Raw genomic sequence first — 25,345 nt, forward strand, 5'->3', positions numbered from 1 at the left:
TGAGAACAGAATATTTATTTTTAACAATATACAGGTAAAAGGGACATAGAAGTCATAAGTGGAAATAATAATGTGTATGAATATAGATTGTTAAGGTACCATTTATATGGAATGATTCACTCTATCATTATAACAAGTGTAAAGGTTTTATAGGATGGGAAAAGAAAGCAAGTGAATAGTAATCAACATAGCCATAAAAAGAAAGAACTGTTTATGTTAGAAAAGTGTCAGTTCACCGGATGTTGTATATTTCGTCAACTCACTGAAAGAAAAATCCATTTTATTAGAGGTATGTTGGACGATTTTCCAATGAGATTTCTATTTTATCATTGATTTGTTGTGATAATAGGAAAGTGTGTGCACATGCATGTGTGGGTAATTGTGTGTATGTGCTGAAGAAAGAAAAAGACCATAAAATCAAGCTATTGTTATACCATTAAAGCCTCTTAACAGAAAACTATTACTGCGCATGAACTGCCAGCCAAAGGTCTTGGCTTGGCTTGGTTTGCAGATAGATAAAGAATTTGTGATGGGTACTTAGCTCAGATTCTACAGAATTAATCTACAGAACACTAGTGCAAACCATAAATAGAGACGAGAGCTTGCTTTCTGATTTTTCAGACAACTAATTAGATATTATGAAAGCTTATGTTGGGGAAAGAAGGTAAATTAGAAACAAAAAAAAATAATGGGAACAAATAAAACTGGACTTCCATTTATAGAGTTGTCTACTTGGAAACAACTCTAATATTAAGATGCTGTTAGAAACGATACCAACTACCACAGTAATAGAAGAGTATGACTTCTATTTAAATCTGTTTACAAAACAGAAATAAGACCATTTGGTTGACAGTCGTAAAGCACAGATAACTTTCTGAAATGTCTTTTTCCCCTGGTCACAGCAATTTAGACTGTCTTTATTGATGCCATGATTTATAGATTTTGTTTTTTAAGCGTCTGTGACACAGACATTTATCTCATCATTATAGAAAAGAAAATCAGAGGCAAATACTGGATGCACATAGGAAACTCCTGTGCTGGAAACTATATGCATGTTTTCAGATGTACACATATGTGAGTTCCCAAGGTACCAAGTAAGCGTGAAACTCAGGGGAGGAAATCCTTTTATGCTCTCTAAAATTTCCCTAAGTGGTCACAAATTACTTTTGTAGTGCTTTGAAGACAGGGAAAACAAGTTTAAAATTCTGACTTTTGACAAATTTCTGCCTGAGAGCAAGACAGAATAGAATAAAGAGGTAGATTCTCTCCAAAGTAAGACTCTTTTGGTTGGTTCCTAGGCATATTTCCTGTGTTTGGACACTACAGAATCAGAACCCACAAGTGTTTTTCCCTGAACTTTCCACAATAACTATGTTCAACTGAGGCCCATTTATTTTTGTTAATCTTGGTTGATTTTAATAACATTTTGGTTTCAACTTTCCATCTTATACATGGTAATTTTTGGCATCATTGAAATGGTTATGCACTCCTGTGATATAGCGACATTATACAATTAAAACACATTGTAAAATTGAATTATATAACATTTGTGGGAGACTATTAAAACCCAACAATTGACCAGGCGCGGTGGCTCACGCCTGTAATCCCAGGACTTTGGGAGGCCGAGGTGGGCGGATCACAAGGTCAGGAGAGCGAGACCATCCTGGCTAACACAGTGAAACCCCGTGTCTACTAAAAATACAAAAAAAATTACCCGGGCCTGGTGGCATGCGCCTATAGTCTCAGCTACTCGGGAAGCTGAGGCAGGAGGATGCTGTGAACCCGGGAGGCGGAGGTTGCAGTGAGCCGAGATCGCACCACTGCACTCCAGTCTGGGCTGCAGTGCGACTCTGTCTCAAAACAAACAAAACAAAACAAACAAAACAAAAATTTAAAAGCAGATAATTTGATGTTTTTATCTAAGTATTTTTTCCTCACATAGATATAATTTATAATAATTTCACAATGGCTTAATTCCTCTGAAGGTATATTTTGTCACAAAATGATTGCTTGCTTGATATCCTTAAGATTATGCTGTTAAACTGCTTAGTGTAGGTTAAAAAAGAGAAAGAGAGCTTTCAGATATTATCAGCCAATATGAATATGCAGATTTCAGGTATCTTTATGTCCAAATCCATTTTAATTACATGAAATTCAAAATCAGAGACAGTTAAAGTGTTGATCTAATCATAGATTTTCCACCCAGGCTTGTGGCAAACGGGAAGATTAAAATGTTGCTTATTAATGCTTTTAGTCTGAAAGATGTATATGTATATGTGTACATTTATATATATATAAATTTTGTTAATATATAAGCAAACATATAAAATATTATTTTATTTACAATAATAAAATATTGTCTTATTTTTGTACCCCTTAAATTATGAATTTAGAACTTCCTGGGATTCACCTGTATTTCTCTTATGGCAATTGCTAGCGATGTTCATAAATGCATAGGTTATGGATTTAAGATTTTCTATTTTATTAATGAATTTTTAGACTGTGTTGGAAAAAGCAGTTTTATCACAAACATAAAAATAAAGGTTTGTATACAATATGAATATGTGTGCATGTGTGTGTATGGTTTATGGTGCAGGTAAACTGCAAGTACTATAGTCTTTTGAGTTACTTCATCTGTTTTGCAGAAATGTCATATAAATTAAGAGGCACAATTGAACTAATTAAGGCTACTGCATTTAGATACTTCCCTTTGAGGCCTGCATAATAGTCAGATGCAGCAACAGGAGTATAGAAAGTGATTCTTAATACTAAAAAAGTGTTTAAAGTTATTGAATGTCACATGATATTTCAGGGAATCATGCTTTTAAAAGATTAGACACTATAAACTAATAGTTTGTAACTGTAAACACTAAAGTTTACAGTGACTAATATAGGCAGAACTGCCCACAGTTCCATCTTGTGTACTTTAGAATTGTTTTCCTTCTGCAATATAAACATGCTTATCTGTGAGTATCTCTCATCTGCATACTATTTAGATTTTGTTATGTTTCTTGGCAAGGGATGCATTCTGTGAAGGGGTGATCATGTTATATTGAGGAAAGTAGGAAAATAAAACTAAATAATCTCTTGGTAATCCCAGATTGAACCTGAAGAAAAAAGTGAATATTGGATCAACTATTTTTGATTTGATTTCTTCTGTTCAGGGTTTCTGGACTTGTTTTCTGGTATATATATTGAATATATGAAATGGTGGCTATCTAAATAATTTGCTTTTGTTTTCATTTCCATAGCTTATAATTCAACATATCTATTCCAGAATCCATTCCCCTTAAAGTACAGAGAGCAGTTTGACCATCTACCTTAGAACTGTAGGGCTTAAGTAAATACTCCTCAATGTTATTTTTTTTATACACACTTAACTTATTGAGGGCATTTAAAAAGGTACATGGCAGAAATACTTGGCTAATACAACTTTTCTTGTCTTAAACAAACCCTGTCTTTGTGGCAGCTTTCCCTCCTTCTCCCTCCACACTCCACTCTACCTTCATCTCCCCGCAGCCCTTGAGTCCCTCTCATTCTCCTTTCCCTCCTTCCCTTCACTTTGTTTTGCTTCTTCCCTTTCTACTTTCTTCCTTTTTTCCATTTGTCTTTTTTTTTGTCCAACCAGTCATTCATTGTATATTATCTGTCTCTTCTTTCTGTATTTACCTATTCATCTATTTACGTTTCTTCAAAAATGATTTCCCTCTCTCACAAACTCTAACTTGACCCTTAACAGTTAGAGTTCACTTCGTGCTCATAGTTTCTGCTATTTGTACAAAAGTGTCCATTCAATTTTCTTCACTGCCTGTGAACTGCTGCCATCAAAATTATAGTCTAATCACAAGGTGAACAGCTTGTAATGTATCATAATCAATACTCAAAATGTACTCCCCACGATGTGATATAAAGGAGTTAAGTAAAATGCTGCAGATTTTCAGCAGTGACAAGCAAACAATAATTTTATGCTGTTGGTTTCAAATTCAAGGTCGATTTACACTTTTATACGTCTGCATTATTTTCTTTTTCTCTCTTTTAAATTCATATTGAATTCATTCAGTGTTAGCTATCCAAATAGCTACAATGAAAGGCTGGTCAATATGAAATATGAAGCTACATTAGCATGTTTTGAAGACAGTGTATGAGTTATAAATGAATTTTTAAAAAATAAATGATGCTAGAAGATACAAAGTATTACCGAGTGAGATAGATTGTAAAGTTTTCTAATTTTCCTTCTTTTTGAAAGATAAAATTTGTTGAAAGTTATCTATTTATTGAAAAGATATTATATTATTTTTTCTAACATTTACTGACAGATATAAATAAGGTAACATTTGTGATTCCCATTTAGAGTAGGTAAAGGAAACATAGACTCATACCTGATATTGAACCTTTCTTTTTGCTTTTCTACGTATTTATTTACTTATTTATTTTGAGACAGGGTTTAACCCTGTGACTCAGGCTGGAGTGAAATGGCATGATTACAGCTTACTGCAGCCTTGACTTCCTGAGCTCAAGCCATCTTCCTGCCTCAGCCTCCCGAGTAGCTGGGATGGGAAGCACGCACCACCTCACCTGGCTAATTTATTTATTTATTTTTTAATTTTTGTAGAAGGGCATCTTGCTATGTTGCGCAGGCTAGTCTCAAACTCCTGGGCTCAAGTAATCCTCCTGCCTCAGACTCCCAAAGTGCTGGGATTATAGGCATAAGCCACCATGCTGGGCCAATATTGAATTTCTGATACCCCCTTTTAAAAAATTTCAGCTTTAATTTAAATACATAAATGGAGGCTTCTGAATAAAATTAATGCCTAGTTTCTGCTGCTCTTCATGTCTGTCTAACAGTCTTTCAATTTGTAGATAGTATTCGGGTCTGTAGATGCCCTGTGAGACTACTTTTCAGCATTATTTCCTGCATAATAAATTTAACAGTGAATATTTAATTTACTCATAAGAAAACATTTCTTTTAAAAAATGAAAAAATTAAAATAGAAGAAAGATACCTATTTTTTTTTTTTATGTTTCGCAGGTGTGAATAAATAGTATAGTATCTTTGTTCTGTCAAGACACCATTTGATTTCTTCCTACAAAATTTCAAACTCTTAAGAAATTATTTTATCTTAAAACCTTTCGAGATAAAACAGATTGTGGGCCTTTTAATGTAAATAATTATTTACATGTTTTAAGTATAATTTTAGGTTTCATATATAGCTTTGAGAAGTGATATACAAATTTATCAATGCTGTTACATTTGCTGCTATTTTAAATACATCTTTCATGTGGAAGTCTTTTCTTGCACAGGACACTCTAAATTCATGGGAATCAACCAGCATCAATTAAATGGCAAATCCCAAGGGCGCCTAAAACTGTAGGCACTTCTATTCCCATTACGTAAAAGTAAACTGTAAATATCCTCTCCTAAAAGTAAAAGTCTCTGATTTAAAAACAGTCATTAACTACAATAGGCACAACCATTTTTAGAAGAAAGGGACAACTGGGAAGATGTAGCTCAAAGTTATGGTTTAAAATATTGGGGTCAATGGAAGTATGCAGCTGTTCTATAATTAAGGATTTTTTTTTTTCATATTCCATGTTCAGCATCTGGGAAGTAGAGATCATTAAAAGAATGCTTTATTTAGATTCTCTATTGGCAAAGGAAAAAAGTAAAAATTCCCACAGAAAGCATTATTATTTAAAATGGAAAATCATGATTTGTCATTCATTTTGAACTATATCTGTTGCGTAAATGCATTTTCACCTACTTACACCCAAAAACAAAAAGCTGAACAGAAAACTGATTACATGATCCGTAAGCCTATCTAATAAAATAGGAATGTGCACTTTTTGACAAGTTTATTCATAATACATTCTGATAAAAAATTCCATTTGCCACTCTCAGTAGGAAAAGTAAGCATTTAAAGGAAACCTTTTATTTCATGACTGTCATCCAAATAGCAATTACAAGCAAAATAGTGATAAAACATTTTTTAAAGAGCAGCTTAGAATTTGTTATGGAAGTTTGCAATCCAGTTTTTGCCCTGTTATTTGATTTGAAAAAAATAATGCTGATAATCTTTTTTGAAGTTCACTGTTTCTAGGATGAGTTATAGAGAACAAAGACTAACTGATATCCCCAGGAGTTTAGTTTACAGTGATGCTCTGTTCTACTGAGAATGATTCTCCAATGGCCACCTCTTACTTCTTCCCAGGCTATGGGAATTCGTTAATATCTAGAGAATAGACTTAAATTAAACCATTGTCTCAACCAGCAGGTTTATGCAACCATCCTGAAATGTTTTAATTATTGTTTTCTTTTCCTTTTTAATTAAGAGACCAGAGGTCAAGCAAGCCCATTGAGAGCTGATCACAGCCTCTGTAGAAATTTAAAGAAAACCCTAATGATTGGATTTGCTGTTTTCTCTTTTGTTTTGCAGAACCCGAAGAGTGTGTTAATTGCACAGATGAATGCCGAGTGCTTGGTCATTCTGACAGGTGCTGGATGCCACAGTTCCCTGCAGCCAATCAGGCTGAAAATGCAGATTACCGCACAAATCTCTTTGTACCTACAGTTGAAGCTAATGTTGAGACTGAGACTTACGAAACTGTGAATCCCACTGGGAAGAAGACTTTTTGTACATTTGGAAAAGACAAGCGAGAGCACACTATTCTCATTGCCAACGTTAAACCTTATTTAAAAGCCAAACGTGCCCTGAGCCCTCTCCTCCAAGAGGTCCCCTCAGCATCAAGCAGCCCAACCAAGGCATGCATCGAGCCTTGCACCTCAACAAAAGGCTCCCTGGATAGCTGTGAAGCAAAACCAGGAGCCCTGGCTGAAGCAAGCAGTCAGTACTTGCCCACTGACAGTCAGTATCTGTCGCCTAGTAAGCAACCAAGAGACCCTCCCTTCATGGCTTCTGATCAGATGGCAAGGGTCTTTGCGGATGTGCATTCCAGAGCCAGCCGGGATTCCAGTGAGATGGGTGCTGTTCTTGAGCAGCTTGACCACCCCAACAGGGATCTGGGCAGAGAGTCCGTGGATGCAGAGGAAGTTGTGAGAGAAATTGATAAGCTTTTGCAAGACTGCCGGGGAAACGACCCTGTGGCTGTGAGAAAGTGAAAAAAAAAAAAAAAAAAAAAAAAAAAAAGGCATTGGCATTCTCTTGTCTCTTCTGTTGATTTAAAGATGATTCCTCCTGGTGATAACCCATTTTACAGGGATGAAGAAAGACCAATGCTGCTTTAAGGCTTTTAGTGAACATCTGAAGTGCCGACAAGTATGTTCTTTCCACTGCTGTTTCTTTTTCAGAGATAACAATGGTTTCGTTTTGACCAAACTTATATTAGGACAGAATTATTGATGCTTAAAGAGAAAAGAAAAAAGGGAAGAAAAAGGAGAGAAGAAAAAGGAGGATAAGAAGAATTACCTTTTGACAATCTGTTAGGAAGGTATGCAGTGCGAGAATTGAAGTATTTCTGATCACTCTCAGACTGTCCTCCGTGATTTATGCTGACTTAACTGTTTACCTATAAACCCCATACAAAGCAGGGTCATAATTTGTGATCTGTGGTGGATTTCTAGCAGTCATCACAGGCTTCTACTGAAAGTCCTGAAAAGACCTTGCAGTAGTCCAAGCTACACCAAACATTAACACGTATTTGTGGTAAACATTTCTGTATAAAGTTACCTGACACACATATAAACACAAGGAACATTCCATATCATTAGTCAAAAACAAAAATTAAAAACAACAAAAAAACAAACCTTTGGTCATTTGTAAGACATCTCATGTCGTATAAAAGTTAAATGTAAAAAGATATAGTCCATTTTGTCCTGCACACACGTAGACTAATTCATGTCATTAAAGGAGAAGAAAATTTAAAGATTTAAAATGCCTATTTAGCATTTTAGTGTCCAACAAAGATTTAAACAATGATGAGTATGTTTTAAATTTGACATAGAAAAGTTCTAAAAATTAGTTACCATTGAGTGGTAAGATTCAGAGAAAATTAACTTGATTAACATGTTTTATTCATTTGTGGACACTAAAATAGCTCAGGAAAGTGAAAATGTCTTAGACATACACAAGTCACATGACCATTTAAATGTGCAAATGTAAGAAGATTCAATGTGTTTACATCAAATGACATATTTTTTATTGATTTATTGCAGATTCAGTGCATATGAGCCAAATTGTTGAGTGTATAAGAGCTATATTGTGTATTTTATTAAATTAATATATAGTTGTGTTGCAAAAATATTTGGGCTTATATTGTAAATGGCAAGTGTTGCCTCGGTAGCTGTCGAACTCTATGAGTTTTGTTTTTTCCTGCTTCCTTTTCCCCATGGAGTGTGGGAAGCAGTGCCTCAGAGCAAAGTCTCTTGTTTAATGTATAGTCTACCAAGTACTACAGTACATAATCTGTTCAAAATGTGTTTGAGTGAGCTGATGGAGCTAACTGAAAGGTCAAAAAATACATCCATCAGTCATGGTTATGTGCAAGTCCTTGTAGAAGATTTTATTACAGTCATGCTAAATCACAAGAATTAACATTTGTACCAATATCTGCAACTTCTTCATGTTTTTTCAATAACATACAGCTTCTGCCTATGTAGATATTATACCATCAGTTGGTTCTCAAAGTATTTTAAGTGGTTCAGATGTGTGTTCCCATTAAATTTCAAAAACATGAAAAATGCTTTAATGCATGTATGTACCAGCAGTGGTTACTTGCATTGTGTAGTGTTTTTCAAGAGGTCTGTGTCTTAACAAAATGTTTTCCTTTATCTCAGTGCTCTTCTGCCTCTTTTTTGTTGGTGTCCTTTGAGAACAATACACCTTCTATTCCTTCATTTGGTTACACCTTTTCTTGTGACATTTAGCGAGTTTCAAACTTAATTCCATATGAGGCTAAGAAACCTCAAATTTCAGGAATTGGGAAAAATAAAATTAGCACTTGCAGAAGTAGCAGCAGATGGGAAAATGCCTTGATTGACATTTTCTTTCAGCATTTAAAATTTTTGGCATTTTACAGCTTCATGACAAACAGTTTTGTGCCCATACCTTAGAAAATGTGGTGCTGAGTTAAATAAAGGCTGTTTGAGCACTGGAGCAGAAAAATGCATTATTTGCAAACTGGTGGAGAATTTTGTGCCTTCTCTTCTGGCCACCAAGCCAGTGTAGAAACAGCATAAATGTCATAAAAATTCTTATATTTAAAACAAAAACAAAAGCAAAAACAAACATTGAATTAAATTAAGTTTTGTAATTTTAAACTTTAAAAACTTCTACTGAAAATACTTCCATCAAATGCCATCAATATTTTAGACTGTACCTCGTTTGCAAAACTGCTTTGAGAGGGAAGAGTGGACAACTCCCATCAGCCTTATTCTCCTGAGAACTATATTTTGGTTCCTAGTAACAGCCTTTCCAAAGCTCTACTCTTGGTGTTTATTACTCATAAATGTTTAAATTAGAAAAGAAGGGATCTTGTACATGTGAAACCTAATTGACTCTCTATATTTTGGACAATTTATGTATCTGAAATGTGTTGTCTCTGTTATATGACGTTATTTTTGCCAGGAGACTACAGGTTGATTTAGCTTGATAGCTGAAATTTGATGGAAAACTGATTTCCATTTAGTCTTACCAAGTGTTGCCTCTCTCTTACTAGACAGATAACCACTTAGTAAAATCTAAAGCAGTATGTAAATGAAATCAGCAAAGAGAGTAGGGTTTATTTTTTAAACATTCTTAATGCTAAGTAACCAGTTGTTCAATTTATTATATGTGTCTGAGGACATTAAAACACCATAAGATTTTAAGAATTGGTTGTGCCAATGTGTGAGGGATTTACCTTTAGGCTCTCTGTCACCAGTGATTTACTAGTGTTAGCTGTTTAACACATTATCTGTATTTAGTAGTGATTATTTATTTACAAGTTGGTGGTAATACAGCAGTCAGGACTCTAAGCTTTTATAGTTGAATTGAAGAAATCTCGCTTTCATTCATTTAGCTGGCAACTGCCTTTATCGCAGACCTCTGGTGCTTGGCTTTCAAGGAAGCCTATGAGATGCCAAAATCACACCTTTAGGGAACAACTTGCTCTAATAGGTGATGCATGAGCAAACAGTGAGATTTGAAGGGGTTTTAGCATAATTTAGAGTGTGAAAAAAAAAATCAGTTCACATCTTTCAAGTACTAACCCCTCAAAAATATCCCACACATACAAAATATGTGATGTGATACTACTTTAGGTCTTTTAGGTCTTTAAGTAACTGAAGTTAAGCACAGAAAAAAAAAAATCACTTCATGGAAATTTTAGTAAGAAACCCAAACTTCTAAAAATTGCATACAGATGAATTAAAAAAAAATCAGCAACAAAATAACTTTTTCATCAGTTAAAAGTAGTGAGAATCTGTGTTAGTTATACCTATACCAAAGTAAACATTAAAGAGACATATCATGCAATTTCAAAGAATTCTTTCATGCTATTTCTTAACCTGACACTTCTAACTTTATTGCAGGCAATAGACAAAGATTGGCTCACTACTCCATAGGTTAATTGAATTCCTGGTTGAGAAACTAACTTGTTTTGTTTTCCAAAATTAGCTGAAATCTTGTAAAACATGACTTCTCTTTAAAGGATCTAGACATTGCTCGATTTAAAATATGGCACCATAAAAAAAAGCCATGTAGTAATAGAGCATATGCTATTTTAGAACCAGGTTAAAAGCTGTTTGTTATCTAGTAGAGTAGAAGTTACTGAGTTCAACAAATAGACAGGTCTGGCATAATATATGCCCAGTCATAATTGTCTGATTATATTCTTTTGACAACAGACAGCATTTATCAGAGCATTAATTCAAATGAGAGTTTTGGCTATCAAGATGTGTTGATTCGAAATATAATTGAATGAGACCTGATTAAAGTCTGACTTTCCTGGCCCCAGTGTTTTGCAGGTTGGCTATTTCCATTATCAACCCATCACTCCATAAGGTTCTTAGCTGCACCAAGTGATTGGTGAACAAGGACAACAACAAAAGCAGCATACATTGTATGGATTTATCTCAACGCTATTGTTTAACGGCTGTGTTTAATGTGACCTATCTGGAAAATGAGGACTCTGAATAAAAACCTATTACTAATAGTGGTGTTGCCTTCCCTTGAATTCATTAACACAGAAGGGATGTGTTACACACTGCATATCACAGGGACCCTGATCGTGATTATTTTAGAAAAGCAAACTGTGGCATCACAACTCATTTTGCTAGTTATCCGCTTGACAGTAAAATAAGACTTAAAAAAAAATACTTGATAATATCACTAGTTTCTCAATAGAAGTGGATTCGCAATCTTTCACATAGCTTAGATAAACTGACTAGTTAAATAATTACCAAGGGTTCATAGCCTAATGATATTTGTGGTTTTTAATATTTGCAATTAGTATAAAGATAATTTGGCATAAGATCCCAGAGGATTTCAGAAAAGTAAGTTTATAAGTCCTGTCATAATCTTACATGACTGATGAAAGCAAATAGAATACTCCTCCCTCGTCTGCAGGGGAAACGATCTGAGACCCCTAGTAAATGCCTGAAACTCCATATAGCACAGAATCCAATATATAAAATATGGATAAATGGTATTTTAAAGTAAACACATATTTATCTTGACATTTTACAATAATAAATCTCCTTTTCTCCCCATTTAATAAGCATCTATTGCATTCGTACTATGTGTTTGCTTTGGGCTATGATGCCTCAGGAGTAAACACTAAAAAGGAATGCTGTCAGGGTTACTATCTTGTTGGAGAAGTAATTAGGTACATTCTAATACGCATTACTCTTTATAAATTAGATTTGGTTGTTTGCATTTCTTCTCAGTTAATCCACACATCCCATATATCTGCCATTTCACTAAATGAGTGACATCTTCTACATTTCAAACTAGTGTAATATTCTTTTTGTTTGGACTTTATTGATTTTTTTAATTTTACTTTTCTTCCAGCAGCATAACACATATCATGAAGAGTGCATTGCCTTTTCATATCTAAGAAGATCTTTATGGGTTATATTTATTGTTATAGATTAAATAACTTGCATATTTATTCTTTTGTTCATTTATTTGCTTGCTTTTTCTTTTTTTATTGAAGACCATTTACGCACTAGGTACTATACAAGGATCCTAGGGTACAAAGAAGTGCTAAGCCAATTACATTTTGCTCTTAGAATATGTATAGTTTTTGCTTGGTGATATTTACTAACATAGAAATTGACCTTATGCTACCTTGACATTACTACTTAATACAAGTAATTTCATTACATGATAAAAATAACTTTACTTTTAAGAATAGCAAAAACCATATGCTTACCATGTCGTTCCTTCACTGCTCTCAAGTAGACCAAGCTGTTAACTGAGTTACCTGAACAATCTGACCAGGGTGGTACTGGTCAACCTTTTTTCTTTATTTATTGAAGATCACTGAGTCTTCAATAAAAGTACTTCAGGGACTCAGTACTCCCTGAGAACTGAGTCATTCAAATGAAGCTCGCTGTCTGGCTATGCTGCAATTAGGAGGAACTGTGGAAGGGACATATATCACAGGCTTACTCCATATCAATGAAATGTTAAAGTCCTCCATATAATATTTACTTAAGTAGGTATAGTCACTAGATACAATTATTTGGCAATAGCATCATTCTTTGTAGAATATGAAGAAAATTAATTTGTAAAGATTAGTATAGCATCAATAAGGCACATACAAATAGATCAGCCAGCTAAAAGACCATCTTAAAGCTCTTTATTACCTGCTTTTGGAGGTGGATGCATTCAGCTCACCAATAGCATGTATCATTTTCTGTTCATTTTAGACACTAATGATATTTTAAGAAATCTATTCTACATTAGGGATCAAATTCTCAGTATTCCTAAAGGAGGGTGCAGCTTCTTTTAATGTTCCTCATTTTAAATATTTCAGAAAGAGTTATCAAAAAATAACTTAGGTTTTGGTCAAACTATGGCAATAAGTATTTTACTGCAAGGAATAAGTAAAGGAGGGAAGATACTGGTGAGCTTTTACAAACTATGTATTACACAGGTCAACTTACCGTTCATTAGCTCTAATTAGTTGCTCTACTTTTTCTCTTACAAAATGAAGCATCTCACTTTGAGAGGAGTGATATATTATTTGTTCCACTCTCCTTTTCTTATACACATTAAGTTATTTATAATAATCAAATAAACTAAATTTTGATTATGATTCATATTTTAAAATAATGCTTTCTGAAGTTATGTAATTCAAATTACTTTGTAACATATTCCAAAGATTGTAAGGAAAAATAACCAAATTTTAAACCTTTTTTAAATTAACTTCAAATAGATTATAACTATATTTTGTTCAAAAAATTGGCATTCAGCACTGCTTATATGAAGACTATGCTTACTTTCCTAAGGATAATTCAGAATCTAAATTAATACTAATAAACTCTGCTTATAGAGCATATTTCAATTCACAGAACACTTTCACAAATTGATAAGACATTACAGAAGTAAGAATTCTAAAGCTCAAAGAGGTCAATGGACTTATCCAAGGGCAACTAGTTGGGAAGCCTTGTACTCAGACTTGAACCAAAAGTTCAATTCCTCCTGTTATCATAGACTTTGTGAATTCTGCAATCCTGCCATATTTAAAATCTTACCCCTCTAGTATCTTCAATGTAACATTTGAAACCGTTTTCAAAATTATTCCACTAATACGATTGTCTTTTAAATTCACTGTTACATCATATACTTTAGATCATCTTTATGTTAATAGTTCTTAATGGTCAGTATTGTTTCTCCAGGATTGCCTTCAATTTTTCATTGCCATTTTAAAGATATTTCACAACATGGGTGGTATGGGCTCTAAAAAATATTATGGCACATTAGAAATTTTAAGTGAGCTTGGTATATTTTCACCTGGAAGCAATTATGTAGACTGTATTGAATTCCTTTATATCATAAAGTTTTGCATATATAAATTAACAGTATTATCAATTGGCTTCTTAGAAATGGTTACATAAGTTCTAGTAATATTAAAAATATATTTAAATATTACATCCATACATATGGGTTAACATACACATATAAAGGCATTAAAGCCTAATAATTTCAGAAGCCAGTATCATAAAACAAAGGGGAAGGAGAAGTTAAGTAACAGCAATATGGCTAATAAATAAATAATACATTTTAAAATGTCTGACTTGCTTCATTTATATTAAATAAATGCAATTGTATTGCCTTCTTCAAAGATTAGATGAAAAGGTAATACTGCAATTGCTAGTAGCCACTTTCAGGGTGGTTAATCAAGTGAGGCTGGCCTGACTCTGAATTTAACTTACTAAAAAAAATTGTTCAATATCTCTCCTTATAACTTACAGAGATCCATCTTATTCTCAAGAGATGCAGTAATATATTTCTAATGTTCTTTAAGCACTACTTATTTTATATTTTAGAAATAAAATTAAAATAGACGGGATGGGATATTCACTCATTTCCTTGATCTGCTAAATACCAGTACACTACCTCTTTAACAGTCTTAAGTCATATTTTGATAGTATTTTCCCTTACCACTGCAGCTTAAATGTTGTCTTTAATTTAATAATCTGCTTTGAGATAATATTTTTGAACTTTTATTTTATCCTTTCCCTTTAAGAATCAAATTTATGTCCTTATCTTTTTGTCCATAGTATTACTAAACATTCTTTAATAGTTGTCTACTATCTCCCATGTGATTATTATATTATTTTCACTTTTATTTCATAATTTTCTCTCAATGACAACTAAATATTATGTTGTCTTTCTCATCTACTTATTTCTCTATTAAAATAACCCCCATATGTCCACATGTTGTAAATCAATGACGGAAGTAAGAATGACCTACTCAATAATTACATTAGGTGGAAAATGTCCAAACTACTTATGTAAACCTGAAGGAAAACTAACAGTAGTATTTAGGTATAACCCACATGGAGTGTTGAAACGGGAAGTATACAAAATGATAAACAGGTTAGAATGACAAGTCTCAGATAAAATCTTTATGCAAGAGTTCTTAGCTATCTCATTGAAAGGTTGAATAAGTGATAGAAAGTTAATTATCTTACTATATTATCACCAATTCCTGTGTATTAAGAAATCCTCATTTTAAGATCTCACCATGTGAAGTGTTTGACTTTGATTCGAGGGTAAGAGAAGATAACCTCTGAGATTATGTGCTCATGATTTCTTAACCTGAATTTCTTCCTAAAAGATTTCTAAAATTCAAATCTTACCTGTACTTCATTTCTTTAATTTTGCACAACTACCAAAATTAATCTCTGTTTATAATCTAGAGGAGGAAAGGAAATAAATGAATGGGTCAAATATGACTTCTCTGGTGCCTTTCCTTCCATAGAATGTACATCCCAATTCAATTCAACGGAATTTTGGAGCATGTATTGTATATTTTGACACCATGGGGCATACAAATATTAAGTAGATACAGTTTTTGTCTCACTGGAATTTATAATATACTGAGAAATGAAGATATTTACAAAATATAGACTGTAGTTGGTACTATGAGAAAAGTACAAGTCACAGTGAGCAAAAATTTTTTCAAAAAAGCAAAAGCAAGTACTTTCAATGAAGGAAATGAGAGGTCAAAAAGGCAATCAGTAACAGCTTCTTGGAGACAGCAGCATTTGAATTGAGCATTTAAGGTAGGACAGGATTTTGGCAGCAGAGACTTACAGGAAATGCATTCTGGAAGAAGAGAGAGGCAGCCTGTATAAAGACATTTAAATAAAGTCAGGATGTATTCTGATTAGAAAGTTAAACAGAGTTAGAAAGGTAAGCTCGAATAAGGTGGGGATTGTTCCAAATGTGTCACTTAGGAGATGTCACCGTGATGTCTATCCTAAGGAAGATCCTTAGCCAAGAGACTTAAGGACACCTGAATTAGAGTCACTAGATTGGAGAGCTCTGCAGAAGACTTGCCAAGCTGAATGTGAATTCAGGAAAATAACAGTAGGACAGCTTGCTGCTGCCTGGTGATCCATTCTTTATAAGATGCTGCCTAATAGCACCTTGTTCTTGGGCCAGGTCCAACTATCTAGAGGCAATGCCAACTTTGCTGAATCTTGCAATTCTCAGCTTCAAGCCATCATCAGAGTATTTATGTGTATGTTTTCAACTTCCCAGAAATAATTCTTTGTTTGAAATCTGAAATCATCTTTGAAGCTTTGGCAGACAAAGAGACAGAAGAGAGAGGTGAAGATCAAGGGCAGGAATGATAGGAAAGATGTCCATGCCTTGAAAAGTGACTTTTAAATATTCCCAGGTCCTCCAAGCAGCTCCTGAAATCAGGGGGGGGGGGGGGGGGGGGGGGGGGGGGGGGGGGGGGGGGGGGGGGGGGGGGGGGGGGGGGGGGGGGGGGGGGGGGGGGGGGGGGGGGGGGGGGGTGCTGTGTGAATTCTGTTAGGCAGAATAATTTTATTCATAAGAATTGTTTATGTGTGTCCACTGTCCCAGGAACTCCCAAAGTTGATAGAACTGTCCTGTCTTATTCCTTCTATAATATTCTATGTTTACTGGAGCTTGTACTAACTGGTATTTTGGCACCAAAATAGAGAATAAGTAGTTCCCAACTAGGGACAATTTCCTCCCCACAGATATTTGGCAGTGCCTAGAGACAATGTTGATTGTTAAGACATGGTGATAGAGAAGTTGTTGATGCTTGCAACCGGTGGGTAGAGCCAGGGGTGCTACTAAGCACCCTACAATGCACAGGACAGGCACCCACAACAAAGTTTTATCCAGTCAAAAATGTCGATAATGCCCAGCTTGAGGATTCGTGCCATAGAGAGAAAGGACATAGATAAGAAAAGAGGAGTGAACAACACTGGGCTTTGGATATTGAATATTAAATAGATTAACATGTTTTTCTGTTTTGTGTGTTTTTTTTTCCCTAGAGTTTAGAGAGAATTTCTGGAGATTCTTTCCTTAGCATTCAGTACTACTTCCCAACTTCGTGGGGATATGTTCTTCTCTGTAGATTGGCAGGGCCAGTGTCTTCCTGCAACTGAGAGATTAGCTCAGGCCCTAGTCAGTACAAAAGCATACATGTTGGTAGAATCGCCATGGAATGTAAGGGAAAGGCGTTACTTAAGATGACTGTTTACTCCTTTTTTTTTTTTTCTTTTGATATGGGATCTCACTTTGTTGCCTAAGCTGGAGTGCAGTGGCATGATCTCGGCTCACTGCAACCTCTGCCTCCAGGTTCAAGCAATTCTCGTGCCTCAACCTGCCAAGTAGCTGAGAATACGGGCGTGCACAACCATGCCCAACTAATTTTTGTACTTTTAGTAGAGACGGGGTTTCACCATGTTGGCCACGCTGGTCTCAAACTCCCGACCTCAAGCAATTCGCTCGCCTCCACCTTCCAAAGTGTTGGGATTACAGGCGTGAGCCATGGCGCCTGGCCTTCTCTACTGCACTTGAAAGAATTTAAAATGGATTCCTTAAGGAAGGCAGGTAAAACAAAATTCTCAGCTATGAAAGGAGAGAAAATAATCTGTCTCTGGGACTCTCTCAAAGGTCTAGCCTTCTGTTGCGTTTTAGACATATTGGCGTGACCAACTTATTCTCCATCTGAAGTCACCTGACTTAGCGTGTATGTGAAATCTGTCTCTACCATGACTTTGGGAGTCTGTAGAGGCCAAATACTAAAAAGATAATGATGTTAGAGTGGTAGCACATCAAGAAATGGCAATCTTCAAGCAGAAGCTAGCTAGCCATATGTATCCCTGAATGCTGTAGAAGGAGTAGAGATCTTTATTGATCTCTTAAGTATCTTCCAAGCATAAACACTGATTTTAATTCTTTTAAAGTAACACAGGGAATGTCAAAAAAAAAAAAAAAAGTCAGGTTGACTTTCTAAATGAGGTGAGGGGAAGGTGAGTGCAAACGTTTCTTAAAAGTTTTTTTTTGTCTTGACACACACTCTGTTTTACCCATCTGTAAGGCAGGGTAGGCGGCTCCAATGCACATTTTATGAATTTGAACTTGAGATGACTCTAGTTTTAAAATAATAATGGTAATGTGTTAAAAGGGTGACAAGAACTCCAGTGCAAAGTTGAAAGTCTGCACACTGACAGGCTAATTAATATAAATAGTAATTACCATAGCCAATCCACATTAGAGACTGGATTTTATTTGGCTAAGTATGAACTAAGTGTGTTAAAAATAAAGTTATTATACATTGTAGTGAATACTAGTATTACCGACAGACCAGGAACCCTGAAAATCAGATACTTTCACAAAGGGAGGCAGAAGAAAAGACTACAGCCTCAGCTTTGGGAGTGATCTTTCCATTGGGACTCAGTAACCTCCCCAGCACATTTACAAACGTGTGTATCTCCCTATTTTAAAAAGCAATATAATTGTGATCTACCACTACTGTTCAAGCTAATTTACTTCCTAATGGTTTATTTGCATAGTGAAATTTGCATTTTATTTTACAGTAAATGTTATTATTGCTCCACCTGCCCTCTCTTAGATGGAACACCAAAACTAACAGTGAAAATAGAAACAATTTAAGAAGAGAACAAATATTGGAAACATCTCACTTAGGCATCCTCGCTTGACAATACGGAATTTGGCAGCCAAGATAGGGCATACCAAACCTTGATACTTTCTACCTTTCGTGTATGAGTGTGCCAGCTTTCCATTTCAGTCATCTCGCTTCCTGTTTCTCTGTCTCTACGCCTCTCTCTCTCTCTCTGAGTGTGAGTGTGTGTGTGTGTGCGCGTGCACGTCCAAGTGCTTGTGTCTACTGTTGCAATTCAATAAAGGTAATTTCCACAAGTGACGCTAAGCCATACTAAGTTCATTGTGAGGGTGCATTCATACTGAGAAATGTTAAAGACAAGTAAGAAGTTACATGCAGGCATAGAATGACTTACCAACCTTTAACATCACTCCTGCCTGCCTGACATTTATTGGCCTCAGGCAGACAGGAGTCCAAACTGCAGATCACAGCCTAATATAAAAAGCATTGCTGGCTGGGCCCGGTGCTTCATGCCGGTAATCCCAGCACTTGTAATCCCAGCACATGCCTGTAATGCCCACCTGGGCGGCCCAGGTGGGTGGATCATCAGGTCAGGAGTTTGAGACCAGTCTGGCCAATATGGTGAAATCCCGTCTCTACTAAAAACACAAAAATTAGCCAGGCATGGTGGCGGGTGCTTGTAGTCCCAGCTATTTGGGAGGCTGAGGCAGAAGAATCGCTTGAACGTGGGAGGCAGAGGTTGCAGTGAGCTGAGTCGCACTACTGCACTCCAGTCTGGGTGACAGAGCGAGACTGTCTCAAAAACAAAAAACAAAACAAAACAACAACAACAACAAAACATTGCTTTCTAACTTCTTAATGTTATCAATAACACAAAATCTGGGGATATATTTTCCCTTTTTGTTGAAGCACATGTATCATTAATATAAATAAACCTATATATAAAAACCCATATATACACACATATATATGGTTTTTTTCCTGGTTCAAAATTCAAATTCGAGGGTGACAGCTGTCATTTTAAAGGTGACTCACTATAGTCATTTAGAGGGTTCTGTAAGAGATAGATAGGACTTTATTGCCCAGGGAGCATTGGCAGGTAACAATTCTCAACAGCTTTTAATCATTTCAACAAACTTACACACGTGTGTCAATTAGCTTATTTGGGAAAGTTAACACAGCAATCAGAGAATGATAGAGTGCTGGAATCAAAAGAAAAAATATTCCATAAAATTTTTACATACAGAAAAGAAAATGTAGGTAAAAACATATTTGAAAGTTTATTTTTTTAATCCTTCAGCAAAAACTCTGAATTTTCAATAATAAATTTCATGTTTATGTTATTATTGATGGTAATTCTTAGATGCTTCATAAATAAAAGTATTAGGGGTAAAACTTTTAAAATGTAATGAATTAAATAAAAAATTGAAGGCACATAATTAAGCAAAGTCATTTTTCTCTTTGAAAACTTTAATCATTGTACAATTAAAGGCTTCCAAATGAATGTAATGGGAAGTATTTTCAGTTACAAAGTCACAGAAAGGAAGTAGAGAATGGTGAAGTCATGGACTGTAGCTTAACTACCTCAATTAGAATCATAACTCTCACCCACCACACTCAACTATGTGCATCAGTTACAGGCAAAACACAACCTTTGGGCCAAATCCATCCCCTCGTCTCTTTGTGTAAATTAACCGGAAGCCAGCTATGCCCACTTATTTACTTATTGTCTTTGGCAGTTTTCCAGCTGAAGAGTTCGCTCGTTAGGACAAAACTGTATGTCCCCAAAAGCTAAAAAGATAACTATTTGGCCCTTTAAGGAGGAAATTTGTTGACTCTTAAATTATGTAACTGCTATGTGCTTTAATTTCTTAATATGCAAAATGTGAACGATAGCAGTAACTCCTAAGGTAATTGTAAGGAATAAATGAAGTAATACATGAAAAGCTTGGAACTATTTGGACACATAATAATCTTTCAAGAAATGTTATCCATTATTGCAAATGGAATATTCTCAGTAATACCAATCTTCCCACATCCAACCACAGTACGTAACTTCAAAATCTTGTTGAAGGTTTTTGTCAGACAAATCGTTCTAAAACAAAACGCAACAAAACAATAACTATAACAAAACAGTTCAAATATTGACTGAGTTTATTGTAGTTTCCCGGCCATTACGAGCCACTATATTCCTTGCACATTAATAGCCAATAAATCATGTAAGCATTTACCATTATTATTTCACCAGAATCCTGAAGGCTTTTACCTTGTTTGCCACTAGCTCGTAGGAGTATGTAGTCCATGGTCAAATGCTTCTCAGTAAAGTTAAACAAGTGGCAGCTGGCACCATACAGCTCTGTTATAATGAAAACATGAGGTGGCTGCCATTACACAGTCCTGCACTAATGAGAACAGTAGGAGGCTAGCATTACAATGGTCTAATGAAAACAGGAAATGGCTGGCATTAAAGTGGTATAATAAAAACAGGAGGTGGCTAGCATTACCCTGGTAGAAAAAATAAATTAAGAGATGTCAGGCCTACCCAATCTCATCTCCATTATATATGACCACGGTACTCACAATTTGGACCAGTTCCACTCAAAGTCAATCCAGTGTTGGATGAAAACATGATTTTTTTTTCACACTTTGCTTCAAAAGTTTCTTCTGTTTCAATGTGTGTTTTCCTTCTGCAAATGCAAGCACGTTATAAAATAACGATATAATTTACACTGAATTCTTTCCCTCCCCCTTTACTCCAAAAAAAGCAACATTATTTCCGACTCAGAAGAAGATTGGCTGGAATAAAAGCCAACAATTCAAAAGGAGTTTCTAATTTTGTCCTTGCCTTTTCCTCACCATTCTCTTTTAAGTATCCAATGGTGACTAAATACTCAGACTTGCATAAAACACGCTGAAAAGGAACACAGAAAGAAAAAAAAATGTTGTAGAGAAAAAAAATAAGCATAAAATCAATCATTTAACTCATTCAACGAATGGACTTTTTTCTCTGAACAAAAGGTCACGTTTATTCATCCATTGGTTGATTTTTAAAAAATATGTTAGTGTAGCTAGAAGACTCTTGTGCATAGCTCTTAGACAATAGATTTGCCAGAATCCTGTGCTCTGTTGTAACTCACAGAGCCAGCTGTATCTGAATCACTCTGGTTTTTTTTGTTGCTGTTTTTTTTGGGGGGATGGGGGACTAAAAACTGAGCAAGTTGGCACAGTTCAAGGTCAGTACGTTAAGAAAGCACATCAATCCGCTGTCATTCGGTGGCTCCAATTTCCATTTTAAATTTATATATCAGCTGCTTTGTTTTTTAATTTAAAAATGCATGCATATGTACATATTCACCAACGACTTCCAAACAAGAACAATGCCAAAAGTATTAAATACTTCTACGGAAAGGATCCTGTTTCTGTAGGCTCAGATACTGCTGAAAGCTTTAGGATCCTGATGCCGAAAGCAGAAGCAAACATTCTGATAAGATACTCAGGTGAGAAAACAGCAGTGTGATTCAAATAAGGTCAAAATAAAACTTTTTAGTCCAGTTGTATACACTGATAACATTTTAATTTTCTCTGCTCCATAATTTTTATTGGTTTTCTCAAATATTTCTGAATATATCCAATTTCATGAACACATTTCTAATATACTAAAGAAGCAAGAAGGTGACAAGGAAAAATAATTTTCTTATATTGTCCCCACTTACCTTCTACATTTAGGTAAGGTTAATTCTTCCTTTGCTGAATATGCCTTTATTAGAAATCATCAAAATTGATATAAAAATTTAGAAAGATAATGGACAACAAAAAGTCAATTAACATTTCTTATTGTTTTCAAAGAGATGGAAGTTATAATATTAAAAAAGTGCTTTTGTCCCATGTTTAAAGGCAGAATAAAATTAATGATGCCCTGAACACTAATACATATGCTGCATAAAATCTGTTGCTGGGCTTGCATGGGACTCACAGACATGGCTTAATCGAGACACAAAGTGATGCATGCCATGCATTCAAAATTAGCATCTGGCTCGGGGCCACTAAATTTGGCATCCCAAGAACTGATTCTATGCTCTGCCAAGTTTCTGCAGGGACTAGACTCACTGAATTCTGAATCACAGCCTCTAATTTCCTCTTCAACAGAATCTCTTTGAATTGTGAGAGCAGAGAAACTTGCAAGTGGACATAAAAATTGAATGTGAAATATAGAACTCTTCAAAGAACATTCTAGATAAAAGTTGGATACAGAACGTGAAATATTTCCTGTTAATCAATTGTAATATGGACTGCTTACTAGCCAGCTTGCCCCATTCAATTTGTTTTCCTTACGTAAAGAGGGGACACGATAGGCTGCTTGTTCTGCCAAACTCCAAATAAATACTTGAAAGCTCATAAATTTCGCATATCATAAATTTACTTGACAGGTTTCATCACACTGTAAGCAATATTTTTTATTTGACACATTTGTGGAAGAAATGGTGTTTTGCCCTATTTCCAAACTAATCAATTTTGTCATGGTTGGCATCTTTATTACATTATTAAATACATCAGTCAATACCACCTGATGCAATTGAGTCCTGTTATGTAACAAAGTTGCTAAAACTATAGATTTTTTTTTCCCAAAGTCAAATCAACAGGTAGAAAAGAAAATTATTTTTAATGGAATTTTTTTAAAAAGTATCACCATTGAAACTATTTCTGATTTAAAATAATAAATTGACCTTTTTTCAGGTTATGCTCAAAATCACCGATAATTGTGTTTCGCTGAAAGTGCTGCATCAAGCATTTGATTATACATGATTTCAGCTTTTGCAACCCATGAAACCAAGCACCTGGAAATTACAAAGGGATCACAAATGAATGAGGTGGTAAAATGTAAGAAGGACTTGAAAAAGTCTTGCTTAGAATTCAAAAGAGGGGAAGAGAAGAAAGGCTTAGAAAACATCATTTAATAGGGGAAAGAGAAATCACTCTTTATTTTAAATTATTTTTTAAAAACTCTACAGAAAAGGGTTAGTAAGTTTTATTGCAGGTCAATAAAATTGTTTTAAACACAAAAGATGCTAAGAGAGGGAAAATTCAGGGAAAAAAAAGTCCAAGTGGTTAGTTTCCTTCTCTACTGAAACTCATTAAAATAGCTTTAAATGCCAATATACAATAAGAACACAGAATTAAGTCAAATTTTCATAGACAGTGTCAGCATTATTTTAAAAATTTAGTATCTTATCTGGAAAAAGCAACTTAATTTCTGATTTACCCTCAAATCAGAAAACCTAACAACCATTCAATCGTGTTTTTGAAAGAAAAACAAAATATTTAATCTTATCTAGAAAAACAAAATTTCCATGATAAAATTATTGTATTTTTAGCATATCTGAACTCAGAATTCCACAAGAACTGTTGGTAATATTTCACATTGGAGCAATTTATATGTGACTCACCTCATTAAAAGTGAAAACTTAAAGACTTTGGGTGTCAATGTTTTTACGATAAAGCTCTCTCTCTCTAGGTGGAAACATAGATACACATAGAGATCTATCTATCTATTTCCTACTGGTTCTAGTTCTCTGGAAAACCCTGACTATTATTATTACTAATATTATTACACGGGCATACCATAATATTTTCAGTACTTGAAGCTAATTTGTTTAATGGTAGTTTTGGTTTTAGGACTGTTGAGGACAATGTTGGGAAATGCAGCCTCAATTAATTTTTTTACCCAAAGCACATATAAGTTGATTATCCCAAACATCTTTTCAAAAGAATTGACACAGAAAGTAACCACCCAGCTGTTTTAAAGAATAAGTAGAAGTTTGTGTAGTGAAAGGAGGGATGAAGAAATCCCTGCAAATAATTCTAGGAAATTGAAGCAGTACTTGTAAAATCTGGATGTCTGAAAGATCACGACTTATTTAGAAAATTATATTAATAGGAAGCTTTCTACTAGAATGATCAATTGCTGTCAAGCACATTGAATGATTTCCTGGCAAGTATGTTATAGAGGAGGATTTCTCAACATCTCTTTGAAACACTCGGCTTCCTTAAAAAAATACATCTAAAACTCTTATTAATAACATATTACTTATAGTAGTTAATTATGTGCGACAAATGCAAAACAATGTGACTTAATACACTGATAGCTGATAACCGAACAAAATAAAAACATTTGCAAATTGTATATAAACAGGAATACAAAACCAACAAAACTCTGATTAGCCTGGAATCCAGCACTTTGGGGGCACAAGGCAGAAGTGTCACTTGAGCCCAGGAGTTTGAGACCAGCCTGGGCAACATAGTGGGATCTTATCTCTACAAAATAAAAACAAGAAAATTAGCTGGGCATTGTGGCACATACCTGTAGTCCTAGCTACTCAGGAGGCTGAGCTGGGAGGATCACTCAAGCCCAGCTCCCTTGAGATTTCAGTGAGCTATGATCTTGCTACTGCACTCCAGTCTGGGTGACAGAGTGAGACTCTGACTCTAAAAATAAATTTTAAAAAAAGAATACTTAAATTAACCACAATTAATTTAAGATAATGAATAATTGTGTTTCACTGAAACTGAATTGCCACTTGAAATGTTAATATGAATATAGCACAGTGCTCTGTTGAGGGACTGAGTGCAGGTGGTTTTGAGTTTGGCACTGTGCATCTTACAATGACGTAAATCTCCTACCACTCATCTGGTTTTGACCCACTGTAAAACACTCATTAGTACACATACCCTGGTGTCTTTTGCATGAATGCATCATTTACATATT

The 25,345-nt window shown here is 35.0% G+C and overlaps 1 protein-coding gene and 1 long non-coding RNA gene across 5 annotated transcripts in view; one reads left to right on the forward strand and one right to left on the reverse strand.

Annotated features, from left to right (window-relative positions):
• Positions 1–11,148, forward strand: part of PCDH17 (protocadherin 17) — a 97,014-nt gene extending 85,866 nt beyond the window's left edge. For all 4 annotated transcript variants that reach the window (XM_050767061.1, XM_050767063.1, XM_050767064.1 and 1 more), the window contains one exon: positions 6,435–11,148. In XM_050767061.1, the coding sequence (XP_050623018.1) occupies positions 6,435–7,117 (683 nt within the window). In that variant the 3' untranslated portion in view covers positions 7,118–11,148. The remainder of the gene's footprint in view (positions 1–6,434) is intronic.
• The window catches only part of LOC126940852 (uncharacterized), a 144,890-nt gene extending 123,545 nt beyond the window's left edge, over positions 1–21,345 (reverse strand). The window contains exon 1 of the long non-coding RNA XR_007720939.1: positions 21,163–21,345. This is a non-coding gene — a long non-coding RNA (uncharacterized LOC126940852). The remainder of the gene's footprint in view (positions 1–21,162) is intronic.
• Positions 21,346–25,345: the final 4,000 nt, after the last annotated feature.

Source organism: Macaca thibetana, chromosome 17 (genome assembly GCF_024542745.1).
Source record: "Macaca thibetana thibetana isolate TM-01 chromosome 17, ASM2454274v1, whole genome shotgun sequence".
Classification (NCBI taxonomy): domain Eukaryota; kingdom Metazoa; phylum Chordata; class Mammalia; order Primates; family Cercopithecidae; genus Macaca; species Macaca thibetana.